This window comes from Natator depressus, chromosome 3, assembly GCF_965152275.1.
Source record: "Natator depressus isolate rNatDep1 chromosome 3, rNatDep2.hap1, whole genome shotgun sequence".
Lineage (NCBI taxonomy): Eukaryota > Metazoa > Chordata > Testudines > Cheloniidae > Natator > Natator depressus.
Genome location: NC_134236.1, coordinates 49,693,748 through 49,711,717, shown reverse-complemented (window position 1 = coordinate 49,711,717; position 17,970 = coordinate 49,693,748). Strand labels below are relative to the sequence as shown.

The 17,970-nt window shown below is 43.4% G+C and overlaps 1 protein-coding gene across 4 annotated transcripts in view; it reads right to left on the bottom strand.

Annotated features, from left to right (window-relative positions):
- PRIM2 (DNA primase subunit 2) overlaps positions 1-17,970 on the bottom strand; it is a 297,206-nt gene that overhangs the window by 224,548 nt on the left and 54,688 nt on the right. For all 4 annotated transcript variants that reach the window (XM_074947892.1, XM_074947891.1, XM_074947893.1 and 1 more), the window contains one exon: positions 7,106-7,201. In XM_074947892.1, coding sequence (XP_074803993.1) covers positions 7,106-7,201 — 96 coding nt within the window. The remainder of the gene's footprint in view (positions 1-7,105; positions 7,202-17,970) is intronic.

Sequence of the window (17,970 nt, the reverse complement as noted above, 5' to 3'; positions counted from 1 at the left end):
GGAGCCACATCTCCCACTGAGATCACAAACCTTGGAATGGATTGACATGTAGCTGAAATATACCTTACACCTTCTAGGACTATTACTGCAGATGACAGGAAGGTGACAGGGGAACTCTCTGGAAGGCATGTTCTTCCCCTATCTTATGAAATACAGCATCTTGAAAGTACTTAGACATTGTGGCTCAGGTATTCCTAGTGGCAAGAAAAGTTAGGAGAGTAATAAAGTGCCCTTGACGAGGCCTCAGATATTGTCTGGTATTAAATCTATCAAATAAATGCAGTAACGAACCCATCCACTACAGGAACGTTTGCAGGTCTTGAATAGATCAAGGCTTCAGTGAGCACTCATCTACAAAATGGGTATGGAAATATCCCTGCATGTTCAAAGCACTAGGGAAAAACCATCTGTCTATACACAGCCAGGCATTTAATGGAACACTTCCTGCCATAGAAAGGCCAAAGGGTAAGGTAAAGTTTTATCAATAGAGGTTTTTTTTTTTTTTAAACTTCAGTCAGAGGTGTTTGTAAAGAGACAGATGTGACCATGGCAGAGGGGGGAGGGGGGAAATACCTCTGGAACACTTCTGGAGTTCTCTCTGGAACCCAGAAACAAATATGATGAACCTCATGGGATTAGTACAGCCGTCCAGCATTTTGCCTCATGCCACACAATCCTGTTGTTCATATTATATGGTAGATGAGACATGTCATTCACACAGTAACCAGGAAACAAACCTCATGCACCATTAAGCGTAAGTGATGGATGACAACCTTAAGTATAATTTTTCCTTCCAAGATATGAGGAATTAAAGCTATATTTATTAAGACCTTCTGATGTGCTGAGCCAACTACTCCACTGGACACAAATGCTCTACTGGTTCCAAGGAAGGCTTGGTAAAGTTAAGGATGGGCACCTTTGCATGTCTCACCTACCTGTATAGGAGGCTACCAAAGACACTACCCAATCCTAGACACTGTGTATTCCATGGTGGAGCCAGAAGCAGACCTGAAAAGTCTCTTTCCTGGCTCAGAACAAGGAACAAGTTATAATTGAAGGTAGGTATCCCAGAGCCCAATATTTTTCTAATACAATTTCCTCCTTTGAGAGATCAGACAGTTCCATCAGCACATTTATGATATCAGATTCAAGGAACATCAGAGTAGTTTTCACAGACCCTCATAAAAAGCTCTAAATTTAAAATAAGACCTACACCACTGTCTTCTCTGCAGAACCTTGGCAATGCATTTGAGAGTTTCTAAGAGACTCTGGATACAACAGGCAGTCCTTTCTGGAGCACAAGATGGATCCTGTGACACAATACCCTGTTTCTCCTACAGAGGCTGTGTAGCAAAGAAATCCTCAAATCTGTTAATGTCAGAAGAAAACTGAAATGAGTCTAGTACCCTCACATCCTAAAGGGAGCCTCCGATCCTGGCATCAGTTCTTAGCCTATCAGATTCTCATAAATCTGGTTCTGGGCAGCTCAATTAGCCCACAGGAATGGGTTGGGAGCCCAAGAGTACGTCAGCAGTTCCTACCCAGAACCAAGGGAACTGACAGTCCCCAGACCAATTAGATTGATTATTACAACTTCTGACAGTAAAAGAGTCTAAGAATGGATCAATCTCCGTCCTCACCTATAGGTGAGGGTCCGACAGATGGAGCACTGGATGGGGAAAACCTTCTCCCAGACAAGCAGGGTATGTCTGAGTATGTGCATCTGGAAATGGCCAAACAGGAAGCACTAGGTAAAACACAATAGCCTGTAACAGAGGTCCATCATTCCAGAACTATTCACAAACCTCTGACGCATTTCCCTTTTCCAGTGTTGAAAGGGTGTCCAACACTGATCTGCTTGCTTATGCCACTATGTTAGGCACAGAATAAGTTGGGCAAGCAGTTCTGCAAAAAATCATGGTGTTGGAAAGGTAGTACCAGACTCCACTGACCTGGACAGTTTCTGGGACTCTGTGGTACAGATTTCAGATTAACAGCCGTGTTAGTCTTCGCAAAAAAAAGAAAAGGAGTACTTGTGGCACCTTAGAGACTAACCAATTTATTTGAGCATAAGCTTTCGTGAGCTACAGCTCACTTCATCGGATGCAACTAGACAAGTGACTCTCACTCAGAGATGTCAGATTTTCATGCTGGCTGGATCCCAGGTAATTGGATCCATTTCCTGGCAACCGTGCTTGGCAATCCATGTTTGACTGTTGAATCTGGATTCAGGCTCTGACCCTGGATCCATTTGAAACCAAAGCCATAGTTATCAGCCACAAAATTAAAAAAAAAAAAAAAAAAAAAGCTATTTAGTAAGCTCTGGATCCGTACTCTGTTGTGGATCCAGGTTTTGCAGATCCCAGATACATGTTAGGCCACCAGATCAAAGCTCTGTGGATCCAGATCCTTAGAAAATTGGATCCAACAGCCAGAAAGCCACTTAAGGCACTAGGTCTCCTTGGTCAAACTGGACAAACCTAAGGACCTCAACAGTGCCCAGCCTGAGATGCCTCCCACATGCAGGGATGCAAGAGGCAGGCAAACCCACTCCTGTGGGACAATCTTTGATGCTGACACTGAACTTATTCAGCATCAATTTAATCAAGTAGACCTGAGGAGCCTCCCTCGTGAACCTGGGGGTGTGTTGGTCCTCCTGCTCCTCCATACCTACCCAGCATGCCTTTGTCTTGACATCTTCTCAATTCTTTAAAAGAAAAACCTGATTAATTATAAACAAAATTTGCCTCAAAAAGGTAGGGGAAAAAAGAGGAAAAAAAGAAAAAGCAATGAGGAAAGCATCACGGACACTGTGTGCAATCCAAGTCTTGCTGCACCTTCAGCAGTTAGAAAAGAACTGAAGGGTGCTTGGGGTCACTCCCCCTTTTATGCCCTCAGAACCCTCCGGGATGGAGGGAGAAGGAGGGGTGAGTGGCCCCAATGGACAATGCTTTCCAGAAGGCTCCAGAAACTCTCATGGCACAGGCATCTTGATCACACAAGTAGGAATATACAGAGACCACTCGAAGAAGAAATATGAAATTTACACACTATTTTGTTTTGGTGTCTGGAGACTGGAAACAGACTCAAAACTGCCACCTTGTAATGTGGAGGTCTGAAAAGTAGAAAACTTGAAACCCCTCAGTTGACCACATGCTGCAAACACCCATTTCAAATCTAACATAGCCAATAGTACTTGGAAAGCTTTAGAAACTCTTATGTAAACAAGAAACCCATATTATAAATTTGAACACAAAAAGCCAGCACATGAGAGAAGTCCAAGAACACAAATAGCATCTCATAACTCAACATACAAGTGATAGGAGGCTCCCTAAAACCACTGCCACTGGGTGGATTGTTACAGATTGGTTCCTAACACCACAAGCAATACGTAAGCATGTAAAAAATGTTTTCTCTTCGGTCACCTACTCCTAACATCTGTGAGCTTCCTCAATGACTGAAGAAATTTACTGCAGCTAGGAACTACTTTCAGGATTGGAAATTCCAGAAATATATATAAACAGTCCATGGGAAGAAAATACAGATGTTTCAGAACAAAATAAAAACTTCAGAAACCTTCACAAAATCCTGTTCCTTCTCTCTAAAGCATAACTGTTGTATGAAATTTCAAAAATACCACCAAGGGGATGACCTGGAGTAAAAATCATGATCTTTTCCTTTGACTGCACCTGGTGCAAATGCATGAACTATTAGAGATGCCAGAAACAAGTTTCTGACCAGCCCCAGAACAGCCAAATCCAGCCTCCCACTGCAAGAATTCTTATTCTGAAATGCCTTTTCAGAATGTATTCATTGACCATTCAGGAGTTGATGTTCAGTTCATCGCCCCCAAATGTTTTTGCTATCACAGAGCAAAAAGAGCCATTCTGGATCATTTAGGATAAAGGACAGAACTGCGTTTTACAGACTTCAAGTTACAAGATAATTTTTCTGACCCTGACTGTCTTCATGGGGAATTGGAAGGGAGGAACATGAAAATGTAAGAAGCAAAGTTAATGTAGAAGTTTGTTGAATTTATGTGTCGTTTGTTTAACACTGTCTGGACCCATCTGGCTGTGACTGAAGTTTTCTCAGTGCCTTTGCAGAGTACTGCTGATGTCTTCCCCCACTTTTCAGTCTATTCACTAGAGGTAAATACACTTTAGACAAGGGCTCTCAAAAACGAATTTAGTTTCCTCTATATATACTATTAAAGAAGTTAAATAGGCCAGTGGCAAAGTAGCTAAAGAAAAAGGGACACATAGTGGTAAGAGCAGTTTACCACCTTTGATGTAAGTCACTCGTGTTGTAACTACTGCTGCTACTCCATGGATTTTCTAGCCACCCAAGTCCAAACTGGGGGAGATAGCAGTATCACTCTGTCTGCCCCAGTCCCACATTTGTGCTGGTGAAGAGAAGAGAAGAAGGGAGTTGCTGGAGGCACTTCTTTGCTAGCCTGACACAGGGGTTCTGGTAGGTGATGGTCTTGGCAACTTCCTCTGTGCAGAGCCTGAGATGTTGAGACCTATCCCATTTCCACCACCAAGATGCTCAAGCCTGCAGAGGGTCAAGTAGCTCTTCTTCAGACCTGAGATATGAGATGCGGTAAGCAGAGTCAACTATCTTTGCAATTGTGGAAAGCCAAGGGGGTTCTTTGATTCTCTACTAAAAGCATTTCAGAGTGAGAGGGGAGGATGCTGAAAGATTCTGAGTGTCTTGACTGGCAGAGAAAAAATGTTTCCCAAAAGAAGGAAAAAACAGATTAAAGAATATTTAAATAAAAGTTAGATATACTCGAGTCAGCAAGGCCTGATGAAATTCATCCTAGGGTACTTAAGGAATTAGCTGAAGCAATCTCAGAACCATTAGCAATTATCTTGGAGAACTCAGAGTACAGATGAGGTCCCAAAGGATTGGAGAAGGGCAAACATAGTACCTGTCTTTACATAGGAAAACAAGAGGATCCAGAGAATTACAGCTTAGTCAGACTAACTTCAATCCCTGGGAAGATACCGGAACAAATTATTAAACAACCAACTGGTAGATACCTAGAGGATAATAGAGCTATAAAGAACAGCCAACATAGATTTGTAAAGCACAAATCATGCCAAACAAACCTAATTTCTTTCTTTGATAGGATCACTGGTCTGGTGGATAGGGAGGAATCAGTAGACTTGATATATATTGATTTTAGTAAGGCTTTTGACACAGTCACATATGACATTCTCATCAGCGAGCTAGGGAAATGCGGTCTAAATGAAATTACTACAAAGTGAGTACACAACTGGTTGAAAGACTGTACTCAAAGAGTAGTTATCAATGATAGGCTTTCCAACTGGGATGACATATTTATTAGGGTCTCACAGCAGTTAGTCCTGTGTCTGGTACTATTCAATATTTTTATTAATGATGTGAATAATGGGAGTGGAGAATATGCCTATAAAATGCCATTCTGGGGAGTAGTAGCACGAGTGTTGTATGTAAGACAAAGGAGATAATTGTCCCACTCTACTCAGCACTAGTGAGGCCTCAGGTGGACTACTGTGACCAGTTCTGGGCACCACACTTTAGGAAAGATGTGGAAAATTCGAAAGAGTCCAAAGAAGAGCAACAAAAAGAATAAAAGGTATAGAAAACCTGACCTGACCTATGAGGAAAGATTAAAAAACTGGGCACGTTTAGTCTTGAGAAAAGAAGACTGAGAAGGGACCTGATAACAGTCTTCAGATATGTTAAGGGCAGTTATAAAGAGGACTGTGATCAATTGTTCTCACTGTGCACAAGAGGAAAGACAAAAAGTAATAGGCTTAATCTGCAGCAATGGAGATTTAGGTTAGATATTAGGACAAACTTTCTAACTATAAGGGTAGTTCAGCGCTGGAACAGACTTCCATGGGAGGTTGTGAAATCCCCATCACTGGAGGATTTTAAGAACAGGTTGTACAAACACTTGTAAAGGATAGTCTAGGTTTACTTGGTCCTGCCTCAGTGCAGGGGACTGGACTTCATGATCTCTCAAGGTCCATTCCAGCTCTACATTTCTATGATTCTATGAAAAGGAAAGGGAAAAGTACAACACATGAAAGACTCAAGACTGAAAACCAGTTTGAACAATCAGGTGGAAGGACACTGTAATCTGCAATCCATGACTACACTCCACTTCCCATTAGTAAAGGATTTCCTCATCCTAAAAATTCTTCCTGCCAGAAACAGGAGCTCCTCAGCACCAGATAATTCAAATAGCAGAATCAATAGGGAACAGTTGAACCACATAATCTAAAGTTGGGAACCTTAGGGTTTAAGGTAGGGATATAAATATTGTTTTAAAAGTTAACCATTTAAACAATTAAAAAATATTTCATTTAAACGGTTAACCAGTTAAAGGGCTGGCCGGGGCTGGGACTGGGCATGCTCCGGGTGGTGCGGGGCCGCTGGGCCGGCCAGCCTGCAGGTTAACCGGTTAAACCAGGGGTGGGCAATCTCCGGCCCCTGGGCTGGATCCGGCCCGTCAGGGCTTTGTATCCGGCACGCAGGATTGCCACCCCCGTGGCGCCACGGGCCCCACGCCACTCTTGGAAGCAGCCAGCACCACAGCACCGCTCCCTGCAGCTCCCATTGGCCGAGAACGGGGAACCGCAGCCAATGGGAGCTTCAGGGGAGGTACCCACAGGAGAGGACAAAGCATGGAGCCCTCTGCCACCTCCCCACCCCAGGGGCCACAGGGACACGGTGCCAGCCGCTTCCGGGAGCGGAGCAGAGCCAACACAAGCAGGGAGCCTGCCTTAGCCCCACTGCATGCTGCTGCCACCCCGGTGCTGCTGCAGGTAAGCGGCGCCAGGCTGGAGCCCGCACCCCGCACTTGTCCTGCACCCCAACCCCCTGCTGCACTTCGCACCCCTCCTACACCCCAAGTCCCTGCCGCACCTCCTCCTGCACCCCAACCCCCCAGATGTGGCCCTCGGGCCAAAAAGTTTGCCCACCCCTGGGTTAGACTAATGCTTACCAGTTAACATGTTACATCCCTAGTTTAAGGAGGTGGAGACAACACGCAATTGTGACATTTACACTAAGTATTGTTACACAATTTCCGTCAGCTTTAACTTACCTTATAAAATTCCAGTTCTTCTACTTTAGCTCCACCTAGGCCAGGAGTTGAATTTCGCAGTTGGACTGCAAGTTTTTCTTTCACTTCTTTGCTAATCTAAAACAAAAACAGTTGTGTTTTTAGACTGATAATACATTTTAGATACCATTTCTTTATATGAGCTAATCAAGAGTTTATGTTTTCGGTAATAAGTATGATATCCCTTCAGTTTGGAAAAAACCAAAATAACTCGGTGACCAATAAAAAGATCACCACAAAATTTTTAAGAAAGTGTTACTTGGTAAACATCTGAACAGTAAAACATGACTGGGAAGAATTCAGAGGAGGACAAAACTCTATTAAGGGTACATCTACATGGTGATAAAAGCCCCATGGCAGGGCTCAGGCTGCAGGGCTAAAAGTTGCTGCGTAGATGTTTGGCTCTGGGACCCTCAATACTAGCAGTGTCCCAGGGCCTGGGCTCCATCCTGAGCCTGAATGTCTACAGGGTAATTTTTCAACCCTGGAGCCCAAAACCCAGGAGTCCGACTCAGCTGACCCGGCCAGCCACAGGATTTTTTTTATATCCCTGTTTAGACATACATAAAAAGTCAATGTCTGCTTGGAACAGCTAGGGGCAGTATGAATCAGAAAGAAAGAATTGAAAGGTACTCTGAGTTTTGTTTTCCTTTCCACTTTTTCCCCAGTCATTTCCACTGCAGATCATAGTGTGAAATCAAATGTCTTTTGAAGGACAAAGTTTGGTTTAAAAAAAATTATTAAAAACCACATTTGAATTTATTACAACTATTGTTAAGGCCTAAATTCATTACAATGTATTACAACTATTTAAAAAAATAAAGTATGTTGAATCAATACCTGTCAAATATAAAGGGAAGGGTAAACCCCTTTAAAATCCCTCCTGGCCAGAGGAAAAATTCTTGCACCAGTAAAGGGTTAAGAAGCTAAAGGTAACCTCGCTGGCACCTGACCAAAATGACCAATGAGGAGACAAGATACTTTCAAAAGCTGGGAGGAAGGAAAAAAACAAAAGGGTCTGTGTCTGTCTGTATGATGCTTTTGCCAGGGACAGAACATGAATGGAGTCTTAGAACTTAGTAAGTAATCTAGCTAGGTATGTGTTAGATTATGATTTCTTTAAATGGCTGAGAAAATAGCTGTGCTGAATAGAATGAATATTCCTGTCTGTGTGTCTTTTTTGTAACTTAAGGTTTTGCCTAGAGGGATTCTCTATGTTTTGAATCTAATTACCCTGTAAGGTATTCACCATCCTGATTTTACAGAGGTGATTAGATTCAAAAGATAGAGAATCCCTCTAGGCAAAACCTTTGGCAACCAAGTGATTTACCCCATGAGCTTCCCAAAGGTTTTCCATAATTCAGGCCAGGAAATTAGTCCCTGCATCTGTGAGGATGTCGGAGGGCCAACCTACCCTGGCAAAAATGTCTGCTAGTGCCTGGCACACACTTTTAGCCCTGGTGTTGCTTAGAGCTACTGCTTCCGGCCATCGGGTGGCAAAATCCATGAAAGTCAGTATGTACTGCTTTCCTCTGGGTGTCTTTTTCAGAAAAGGACCCAGAATATCCACAGCTACTCGCTGAAATGGAACCGCAGTGATGGGGAGTGGCTGGAGAGGGGCTTTGACCTGGTCTTGGGGTTTTCCCACTCTCTGGCATACTTCACAAGACCGGACATAGGTAGAAACATCCTTGCCCATTCCCTCCCAGTGGAATGACCCCCCCCAAACGGTCTTTGGTCCTGTTCACCTCAGCATGGCCACTAGGATGATCGTGGGCTAAGCTCAAGAGCTTGGCCCAGTATTTAGTTGGAACTACCAACTGTCTCAGAGGATGCCAGTCTTCCTGGTGTCCACCAGAAAGAGTTTCCCTGTATAAAAGTCCTTTTTCTACAACAAACCTGGATTAGAAGAGCTGAGAGGCGGTGGGTTATTCCGTGCCGCCATCCAAACTCTCTGGAGGCTTTCATCTGCTTCCTGTTCGGTCTGGAACTGTTCCCTTGATGCTGGAGACATCAGTTCCTCATTGGATTGTGGACCTATGTTTGGTCCCTCTGGAAGCGATGTAGGGGATGGGGCTGTTTCCGTTGACTGTGAACCGCTCTCCGCTGGGACACTATGTTGGGGTTCAGGCTCCGGCTGAGCCTCTTGTGTAGGGTTATCGGCTGCTGCCGGTTCAGGTTCGGTGGGACCCTCTGGTGTTGAGGTTGCAAGTACTGGATTCAGTGCTGGCAATGGGTCTGATGCTGGCTGTTCCGCTGGTTCCGGTTCTGGGACTGGTTCCGTCTGGGTCTCAGTCCCAGACTGGGTCTCTGGGACTGGATCCACTACTGCTGTTGCAGACATTGGCCTGGGGTCCGGGTCCATCACCTCTGACCGGGTCCTGATAGAAGTTTCCGGAATAGAGCTAGGCCTCACGGCTTGTTTAGCCTGGCTACGGGTGACCATTCCCTCCCTCTTGGCCCGTTTCACATGATTGGCCAAGTCTTCCCCCAACAGCATGGGGATGGGATAATCATCATAGACTGCAAAAGTCCACGTTCCTGACCAGCCCTGGTACTGGACAGGCAACTTGGCTGTAGGCAAATTGAAAGAGTTGGCCTTGAAGGGTTGAATCGTCACTTGGATCTCTGGGTTGATTAAATTGGGGTCCACTAAGGAAGCATAGACAGCTGACACTTGTGCTCCGGTGTCCCTCCACGCGGTGACCTTCTTCCCGCCCACACTCACAGTTTCCCTCCGCTCCAAGGGTATCTGGGCCTGCGGATCTCTGGTGTGATTCCAGTGCAATGAACTGTAATCTGTTGGGGTTCTTGGGGCAGCTGGCCTTTACATGCCCCAGCTCGTTACATTTAAAACATTGTCCAGCTGACGGGTCACTGGGGCGAGGTGGGTTGCTGGAGAACGGGGTGGTGGGATGATAAGGTGTCTGGAGGGTTCTTTGGGAGGTAGGTGGGGCTTTGGGCAGCCCCCGGTAACAGGGTGTGGTCTGGGGTTGTCCCTTCTGGTCTCCGCTCCAACTGCAACCAGTTTTCTTCTTCTCGGCCACCTCCACCCATCTGGCTCCAATCTCTCCTGCCTTGATTACAGTTTTGGGCTTCCCATCTAGGATGTATCTTTCTATTTCCTCAGGAACACCCTCTAAAAATTGTTCCATTTGCATTAGGAAGGGCAAATTTACTGGAGATTCAACACTTGCTCCTGATATCCAGGCATCCCAATGTTTCACAATGTGGTAGGCATGTCGGGTAAATGACACGTCTGGTTTCCACCTTAGCACTCTGAACCTCCGACAAGAATGCTTGGGTGTTATCCCCATTCTGACTATCGCCTTGGATTTAAACAGTTCATACTTGTTCATGTGTTCTTTAGGCATTTCAGCCGCCACCTCAGCTAAGGGTCCACTGAGCTGCGGCCTCAGCTCTACCATGTATTGGTCGGTAGAGATGCTGTACCCAAGGCAGGCCCTTTCGAAGATTTCTAAGAAGGCCTCAGTATCATCGCCTGCCTTGTAGGCGGGGAACTTTCTGGGATGGGAAGTGGTACCTGGAGGAGGATTGCTAGGGTTTGTTGGTATATTCTGCTGAGCCTTTATCTTCTCCATCTCCTCCACATGCTTCCTCTCTTTGTCCCTTGCCTCCATCTCCCTCCTGTGGGCACCCTCCTGTACCTCTTTCTCCATCCGCATGAGTTCTATCTGTCTTTCAAGTTCCTTTTGTTTTTCAGCAACCTCAAAACTAGCTAATTCCAGCTTTTGTTGAGCCGTGGAGTCTGTCATCCTAACCTCTCTGTTTTTAACTAACTTTACACCCAAGGTTTAGAAATAAAACAAACAAAACTTGGCTTGTAAAGTTTTGCTGTGCTGGAATAGGATACCTATTCTCTGATAGTGATTGTCAGCCTACAGAAAAAGACAATTCCCTTTGTCTCTGCTCTGGCCCCAAATCAAAGCAAAAAAAGCTTTCAACTATTTCCAGTTGGAGACCTGCTTTCCAGCAGCCCAAAGGAAAAAATTTGCTTTTCATATCTGTGCTCCTTGTAAAAAAAAAAAAAAAAAAATCAAAATCCTAAGGAAAAAAAAAACCCTACCACTTTTGTCTCCAGGCAAATGGGGAGAACACCCCCCTATTTACTTTTAGGGGAAAAAAAACCTCAGGTTTGTGAAGACTGAATTTCCCTGCAGGAGGTTAACTACTCTGCCTCCAGGCAAAGAAAACCTGCAATTCACAAAGGTAATTCCCTTTTGTCTCTGCTCTGGCCCCAAAGCAGAGTAAAAACTAGCTGCTTTCAGTTGGACCTCCTTTCCAGCAGCCCCAAAGGAAAAAAAAAATTTCCTTTTTAAAATCTGTATTTCTGGTTCAAAAAATCTCAAACTGATCTCAAAAGGATTTCAAGTTAATCCCATCACTCTGCCACCATGTCAAGGTTCCTTCCCCACTCTGAACTCGAGGGTACAGATGTGGGGACCTGCATGAAAACCTCCTAAGCTTACTTTTACCAGCTTATGTTAAAACTTCCCCAAGGTACAAACTATTTTACCCTTGGACTTCCACTACCACCACCAAACTTTATCTGGGTTCCTGAAAAAACGTAGTTTGGAAACGTCTTTCCCCCCAAATTCTCCCAACCCTTGCAACCCACTTCCTGGGGAAGGTTTGGTAAAAATCCTCATCAATTTGCATAGGTGACCACAGACCCAAACCCTTGGATCTGAGAACAATGAAAAAGCATTCAGTTTTCTTACAAGAAGACTTTTAATAGAAGTAAAAAAGAATCACCTCTGTAAAACCAGGATGGTGAATACCTTACAGGGTAATTAGATTCAAAACAGAGAATCCCTCTAGGCAAAATCTTAAGTTACAAAAAAGACACACAGACAGGAATATTCATTCTATTCAGCACAGCTATTTTCTCAGCCATTTAAAGAAATCATAATCTAACACATACCTAGCTAGATTACTTACTAAATTCTAAGACTCCATTCCTGTTCTGTCCCCGGCAAAAGCATCATACAGACAGACACAGACCCTGACCCTTTGTTTTTCTTCCTCCTCCCAGCTTTTGAAAGTATCTTGTCTCCTCATTGGTCATTTTGGTCAGGTGCCAGCGAGGTTACCTTTAGCTTCTTAACCCTTTACAGGTGCGAGGATTTTTCCTCTGGCCAGGAGGGATTTTAAAGGGGTTTACCCTTCCCTTTATATTTATGACAATACCTTTTCACATTTAATGAGTTATGGTCTGCTTCTTCATTTGCGGAATTGGGAAAAATATATTCAGCTAACTTTTAAGGTCAAACTTTATAAACATGGCACTATATACCCTGTTCTGCATTAAGTATCTGTACCATTTTCAGTCTTCACAATGTAATAAAATCTGGCATTGTACTTCCCCTCCCCCCAAATGTCAGTACTTTCAGTTGTCACATGGAAAAGCTTAGCAGAAATAATTTTTTTTCTTATGTATCCAGCATATTTGAAATTGTTTTGTTTCGCAAACAAAACAATTTAAAGATATTCATTTTGTGTGTTTAATTTAATTCCAATATCCAGTCTGATGCAGGTTGACACAAATGACGACTAAAAAGTTATTCAAATAATAAATACATTTTTAATATAACAAAAAAAACTTAGCAATTAAAAATTTAAATATTTGTTAAGCTAAAGCTATATAATTGCTTAAATAAGTGTGTATAGCTATAGTGCATCCTCCTGGTTAGTAAGATGTACTAAACTAATGTAAAAGCTATATTTAACTGTAAATAATCAAATCAATGTTTTAATGGTTATACCAACCAATGGGAACCTCTCTCAAGGAAAACAGGAAGTTATAACAGAACACATTAAGATCAATTATTTAAATCAAGGTTTTCTGCTTGCTAATCTAAAACATGGCTCAAATTGGTGATATAAAAATCAGTCGACCCTGAAAGGGACACTAATCGATGCTAGTAAGCCTGAAGTGAGGCCTACTAGTTTAGGTTTGTGTGCAGCCAACTTACGCCAAGGCTCCTAGGTCTCACTCAACACTGAGAAATGCATAGCTGGAAACCAATCTGGCTCACCTGTGGGTTAGCACTGATAAAATAGATAAGTTTATCAGAATGTGTTTAGACTTGATGAAATGCTTGTAGGATGCTGAATGTATTGATCTCACTTATAACATCCGTATCACATGGTATAAAGTTATACTGAGTGTTTCCATTGTAAACCTCTCTAATCTGTAACTCACCAAATAGGGAAGAAGCATTAAAGTGCTAGTCCTGTACTCAAGGAGACCCATTGAAACCAAATGAGCCATTGTGAAACATCAGAGTTTGATGCCCAAACACCACACACACGAAGAGGAGAGGGGTGCAAACACCTGTCCCATCAGTATGAACTCTGGGATAAGGGAATAAAAATCCATGACAGGAAGGAATTGTATCACTGTGCTGCTTGGAATTTTGAGAGGGCAATATTTCTAAGCAAGGGATCCAAGTTGCTTGGCTTGGTTCAGCTCTAGAGGACACAGAAAGCTTGCACATCTCAGCAGTTTCTGTGACCTTTTGGAACCTGACTCATTTGTGTGTGTATGTTTATCTGCTTTAACCTTGTAAATAACTTATTTCTTTTTCTTAGTTAATGAAACTTTAGTTCATTCACTATAGAACTGGCTATAGGCGTTGTCTTTGGTGTGAGGTCTAAGGTTCAAATGATCTAGGGTAAGCAATCCTTTGGGACTGGGAGTAACCTGAATATTATTGTAAATTTTGGTGTAAGGGACCATCTATCACAAAGGCAAGCTTGGCTGGGTGGCAAGATAGACCGAAGTACCCAAGAGAACTGTCTGTGACTCCATGGTTGGGCTACTATAGTGCTTGAGGAGTTCACACTTGTTACTTGGTTGGTAAAATCTAAGTATAGAACTCAATCAATTTGAGGTTTGTGCCCTGCTTCTTGACAGTCTGCCTTCAGGTTGGCACTCATGCTCATAAGCTACTTCAGACAGCTTGACACAGACATCATTAAAATATTTATATAGTACAGTATATTTTTGCATATTGATTTACAGAAATAGTCCCACCCTGAAATGTTGAAACATTAAGTAAGGCTGTGATTAAATATCTTTGACCTGTATTTTCTTGGAGATTTTGGTGATTAAGCTAGTCATCCTGTAAAAGCTGCTACATGTATTAAAAATCCAAATACTCCCAATCCAAGATAAACTAGGCATGTTGTCAGAAGGGGGGCACAGTGCAGTGAAGTTTGAGGACCTCTGATCTACTTCGTTTCAAGTGGCCTCCTATGACATGCTTTACCCCTTATACTTGACAATCTGTCCCAACTTGTATTTAGCTCAAAAACTGATTGCCTTCTCCCCAAAAGTGAAGGAGTGTCCTGTGTAGCTCAAAAGCTTGTACCTTCCACCAAAAGAAGTTGATCCAATAAAAGATATTGCCTCACCTACCTTGTCTCTTACATTAGTCCAAGTATATTATGTCAAAAGAAAGATTTACTTTTGCCAACCAAACTTGTAATCGCAAAAAATGATATCACATTTGTTCAGTAAGATCTGTTTTTCATAAAATAATGTGTATCAGAATTATATTCCCCTTCTTAATTCTTATCCTTTAATTTGCCCTTATTAAAAAAAAAAAACTGCTGATTGTCTGCACCCAATTTCACAAGCTATCCACATCCCTCTATTAATGGCTTGCCCACATTGTTATTTACCACTCCACCACTCTATGGGTCATCTGCAAGCTGTCAGCAATGTTTTTGCATTTTTCTTGCAGATCACTGGTAAAAATATGAAATAGCACTGGGCAGAGAGCCAGGTACTGAAAGACCCAGTGGTGAGCTGGAGCCAGTTTGCACCGGTTCGCTGGAACCGGTTGTTAAATTTAGAAGCCCTTTTAGAACCGGTTGTTCTGCGAGGGACAACCGGTTCTAAAAGGGCTACTAACTTAAACAACCGGCCAAAAGTGGCGCCTTAGGCGCCGACTCCATGGGTGCTCCAGTCCTGGAGCACCCAAGGGGAAAATTTGGTGGGTGCAGAGCACCCATCGGCAGCTCCCCACCCTGCGCCCGGCCCCAGCTCACCTCCGCTCCACCTCCTCCCCTGAACGCGCCACCCTGCTCTGCTTCTCCGCCCCCCACCCCCTGCCGGCTTCCCGCGAATCAGTTGTTCGTGCAGGAAGCCGGGGGGCGGGCGCTGAGAAGCAAGCAGCGGCTTCGCACTCAGGCCCAGGGAGGAGGAGGTGAGCTGGGGCGGGGGACATGAGGAGGGCCGCCCGCACCACAGCAGGTAACCCGGGGGTGCGCGCAGGGGAACCGCTCCCCACCCCAGCTCACCTCCGCCACCCTGGGCTTCAGCTTGAAGCCACCGCCTGCTTCTCAGCCCTCCCAGGCTTCCCGCGTGAACAGCTGCTCGCGGGAAGCCGGGGAGGGGTGGGATGGAGAAGCAGAGCAGGGCGGCACATTCAGGGGAGGAGGTGGAGGTGAGCTGGGGCTGGGTGTGGGGTGGGGAGCTGCTGGTGGGTGCTCTGCACCCACCAAATTTTCCCCCATGGGTGCTCCAGCCCCGAAGCACCCACAGAGTTGGCGCCTAAGGTGCCACTTTTGATGTGATCAGTGGGGGGAGCGGCCGCTACGCTACCCTACCCCCAGGAGCCAGAGGGACCTGCCGGATGCTTCCTGGGAGCTGCCCCAGGTAAGCACCGCCGGGACTCCCCACCTCACCCCCCGGCAGGTCCCTCTGGCTCTTAGGGGCAGGGTGGGCACCCATTACGGTGGCCCACGAGACCCTCCTGCCCGGTTCTGGGGGCAGTCAGGGGACAGGGGAGGGGGGTGGATGGGGCAGGAGTCCCGGGGGGGGGGGGCAATGACCCCCTCATGGGGTGAGGAAGGAACCGGTTAAGATTTTGGCAGCTCATCACTGGAAAAATCCCACACACACAAGACACATCACTTCTCATTGGTGATTCCCAAATAATTTATGTTTTGAGATCTCAGACAATTTTTAAATCCCTTTAATATTTGCAATATTGACATTGTGTAATTCCAATTTCAAAATCAGAATACGGGTGTTACTTAGACACCATATATAAGTCTAATAATATATCAGTACAGTTATAGTCACCAAAATTGTAATCTTGTCAAAGAACAATATCAAGTTTAAAGGGACATTTTTCCATTAAGCATGCTGATTATTTTTTATTGATGATTAATGCCAAAGAATAAAATAGAGTCACATCACCCATTCTATTATTTTCTGCAAGGTCACTATCTGCTGACTGGCCTACAGTTACCCAGGTCATCCCACCTACCTTTTTAAAATATTAGCAAAAGAATTTTTTTCCCCTCTTCTCTGCAGAAAACATCAGTTTTTCAAGATTTATTAACATAGGTGGCCTGGATGTTATCCAGTTCTGGAATGTGGGAAGCAAGATACTTTCTGGGAATGTGGAGGTGGTGAGGAAGGGACAATGAAAGAGAGGTTCAAGGGACAAGCGAGTGTGGAGGAGTGTAGGAAAATGCAGAGTCATCTATAATAAAAAAAACTTTAAATGCTCCAAAAAATTCTAGATTGAGAACTAAATGTTTAAAGTTTCAGTACAGATAAAATCCTCTCCCCTTCATTCACTGCATACAGACTTGTAGAATTCTGCAGGCAGGACCCCTATTTTGATGGACTTCATAAGATTGTTTGATCAGAGCATCCATTCTGTGGTCCACATATACCAATCCAATTGATACTCTTAATGCTTATTCCAAAAAAAAAAAAAAAACCAACCTGGGGAATTCCCATATAAAAATCTTCATTATTAAAAAAAGTTACATTGCACCATGTGCTTCACATGCCATACAGCTAATATAGCACTCTTTACAAAATGCACATCTTTTTGGAAATGCAAATGTTAGAATGCTCCTAGGCACTGCAGTAATATAAATAATAATGTCTTAATATGAAGAACAATAGAACACAAATAGCTCAGCAGCACCATACCATTCTTTTCTATCACCTCATTCAACTTCAATCACCCATTCAACCTTATTAGACACAAAATTGGACACAAAATTAAAGATCTTATTTTCTAGTTCTATTACCAATACAACTCCATATTAAACCAATCATTTCAAAAATATGTTAGTTTCTACACAATACTGATTATATAAATATATCTAAATCTTGCAAGTTTATTAACACCATCACAATATTTCATAACTTCAAGCAGATCATTCCAATTCTAGTTCATACAAATATTTTACTACTCCACCGACACAACACACTATGACAACTTACAGTACACTGACAATGATTATGGAATTATATCCTGGTCAATCTCTCTACTACAGTTCCATATACAAACAGAATATTGCTATTCTTAGAACAAAACAAGGGACCAAAGTGAAGGTTCAGGGTGAAAGGTATAACTTGAGCAGGATGATGGGTAAATAAATAATTAAATGGGGGGTGAGGGTTGGCAGTATACAAGTGGCTGGACCTTTCAGCTGTTCATTTCCAGACATTCTAACATTAGCAATTTTATAAAGCTGTAATATTTTTGCACAGGTAGTAACAGTCTAATACTGGTTTCAGAGTAGCAGCCGTGTTAGTCTGTATCCGCAAAAAGAAAAGGAGTACTTGTGGCACTTCATCGGATGCATACTGCTTATAAATGTTGGTTGGACACCACCAAAACATACTTTGAACCTTAACTTTTGTCTGTGAATTATATTTAATTTTTACCAAAATGGAGACTTAATCAAAGTAATATTTTATAACTAATATAGGATACATTGATTTTGTAGTTTCTATCCTACTTTGGTTCTTAGCAAGCAAAATGTCTCAAGATACTTCATACAAT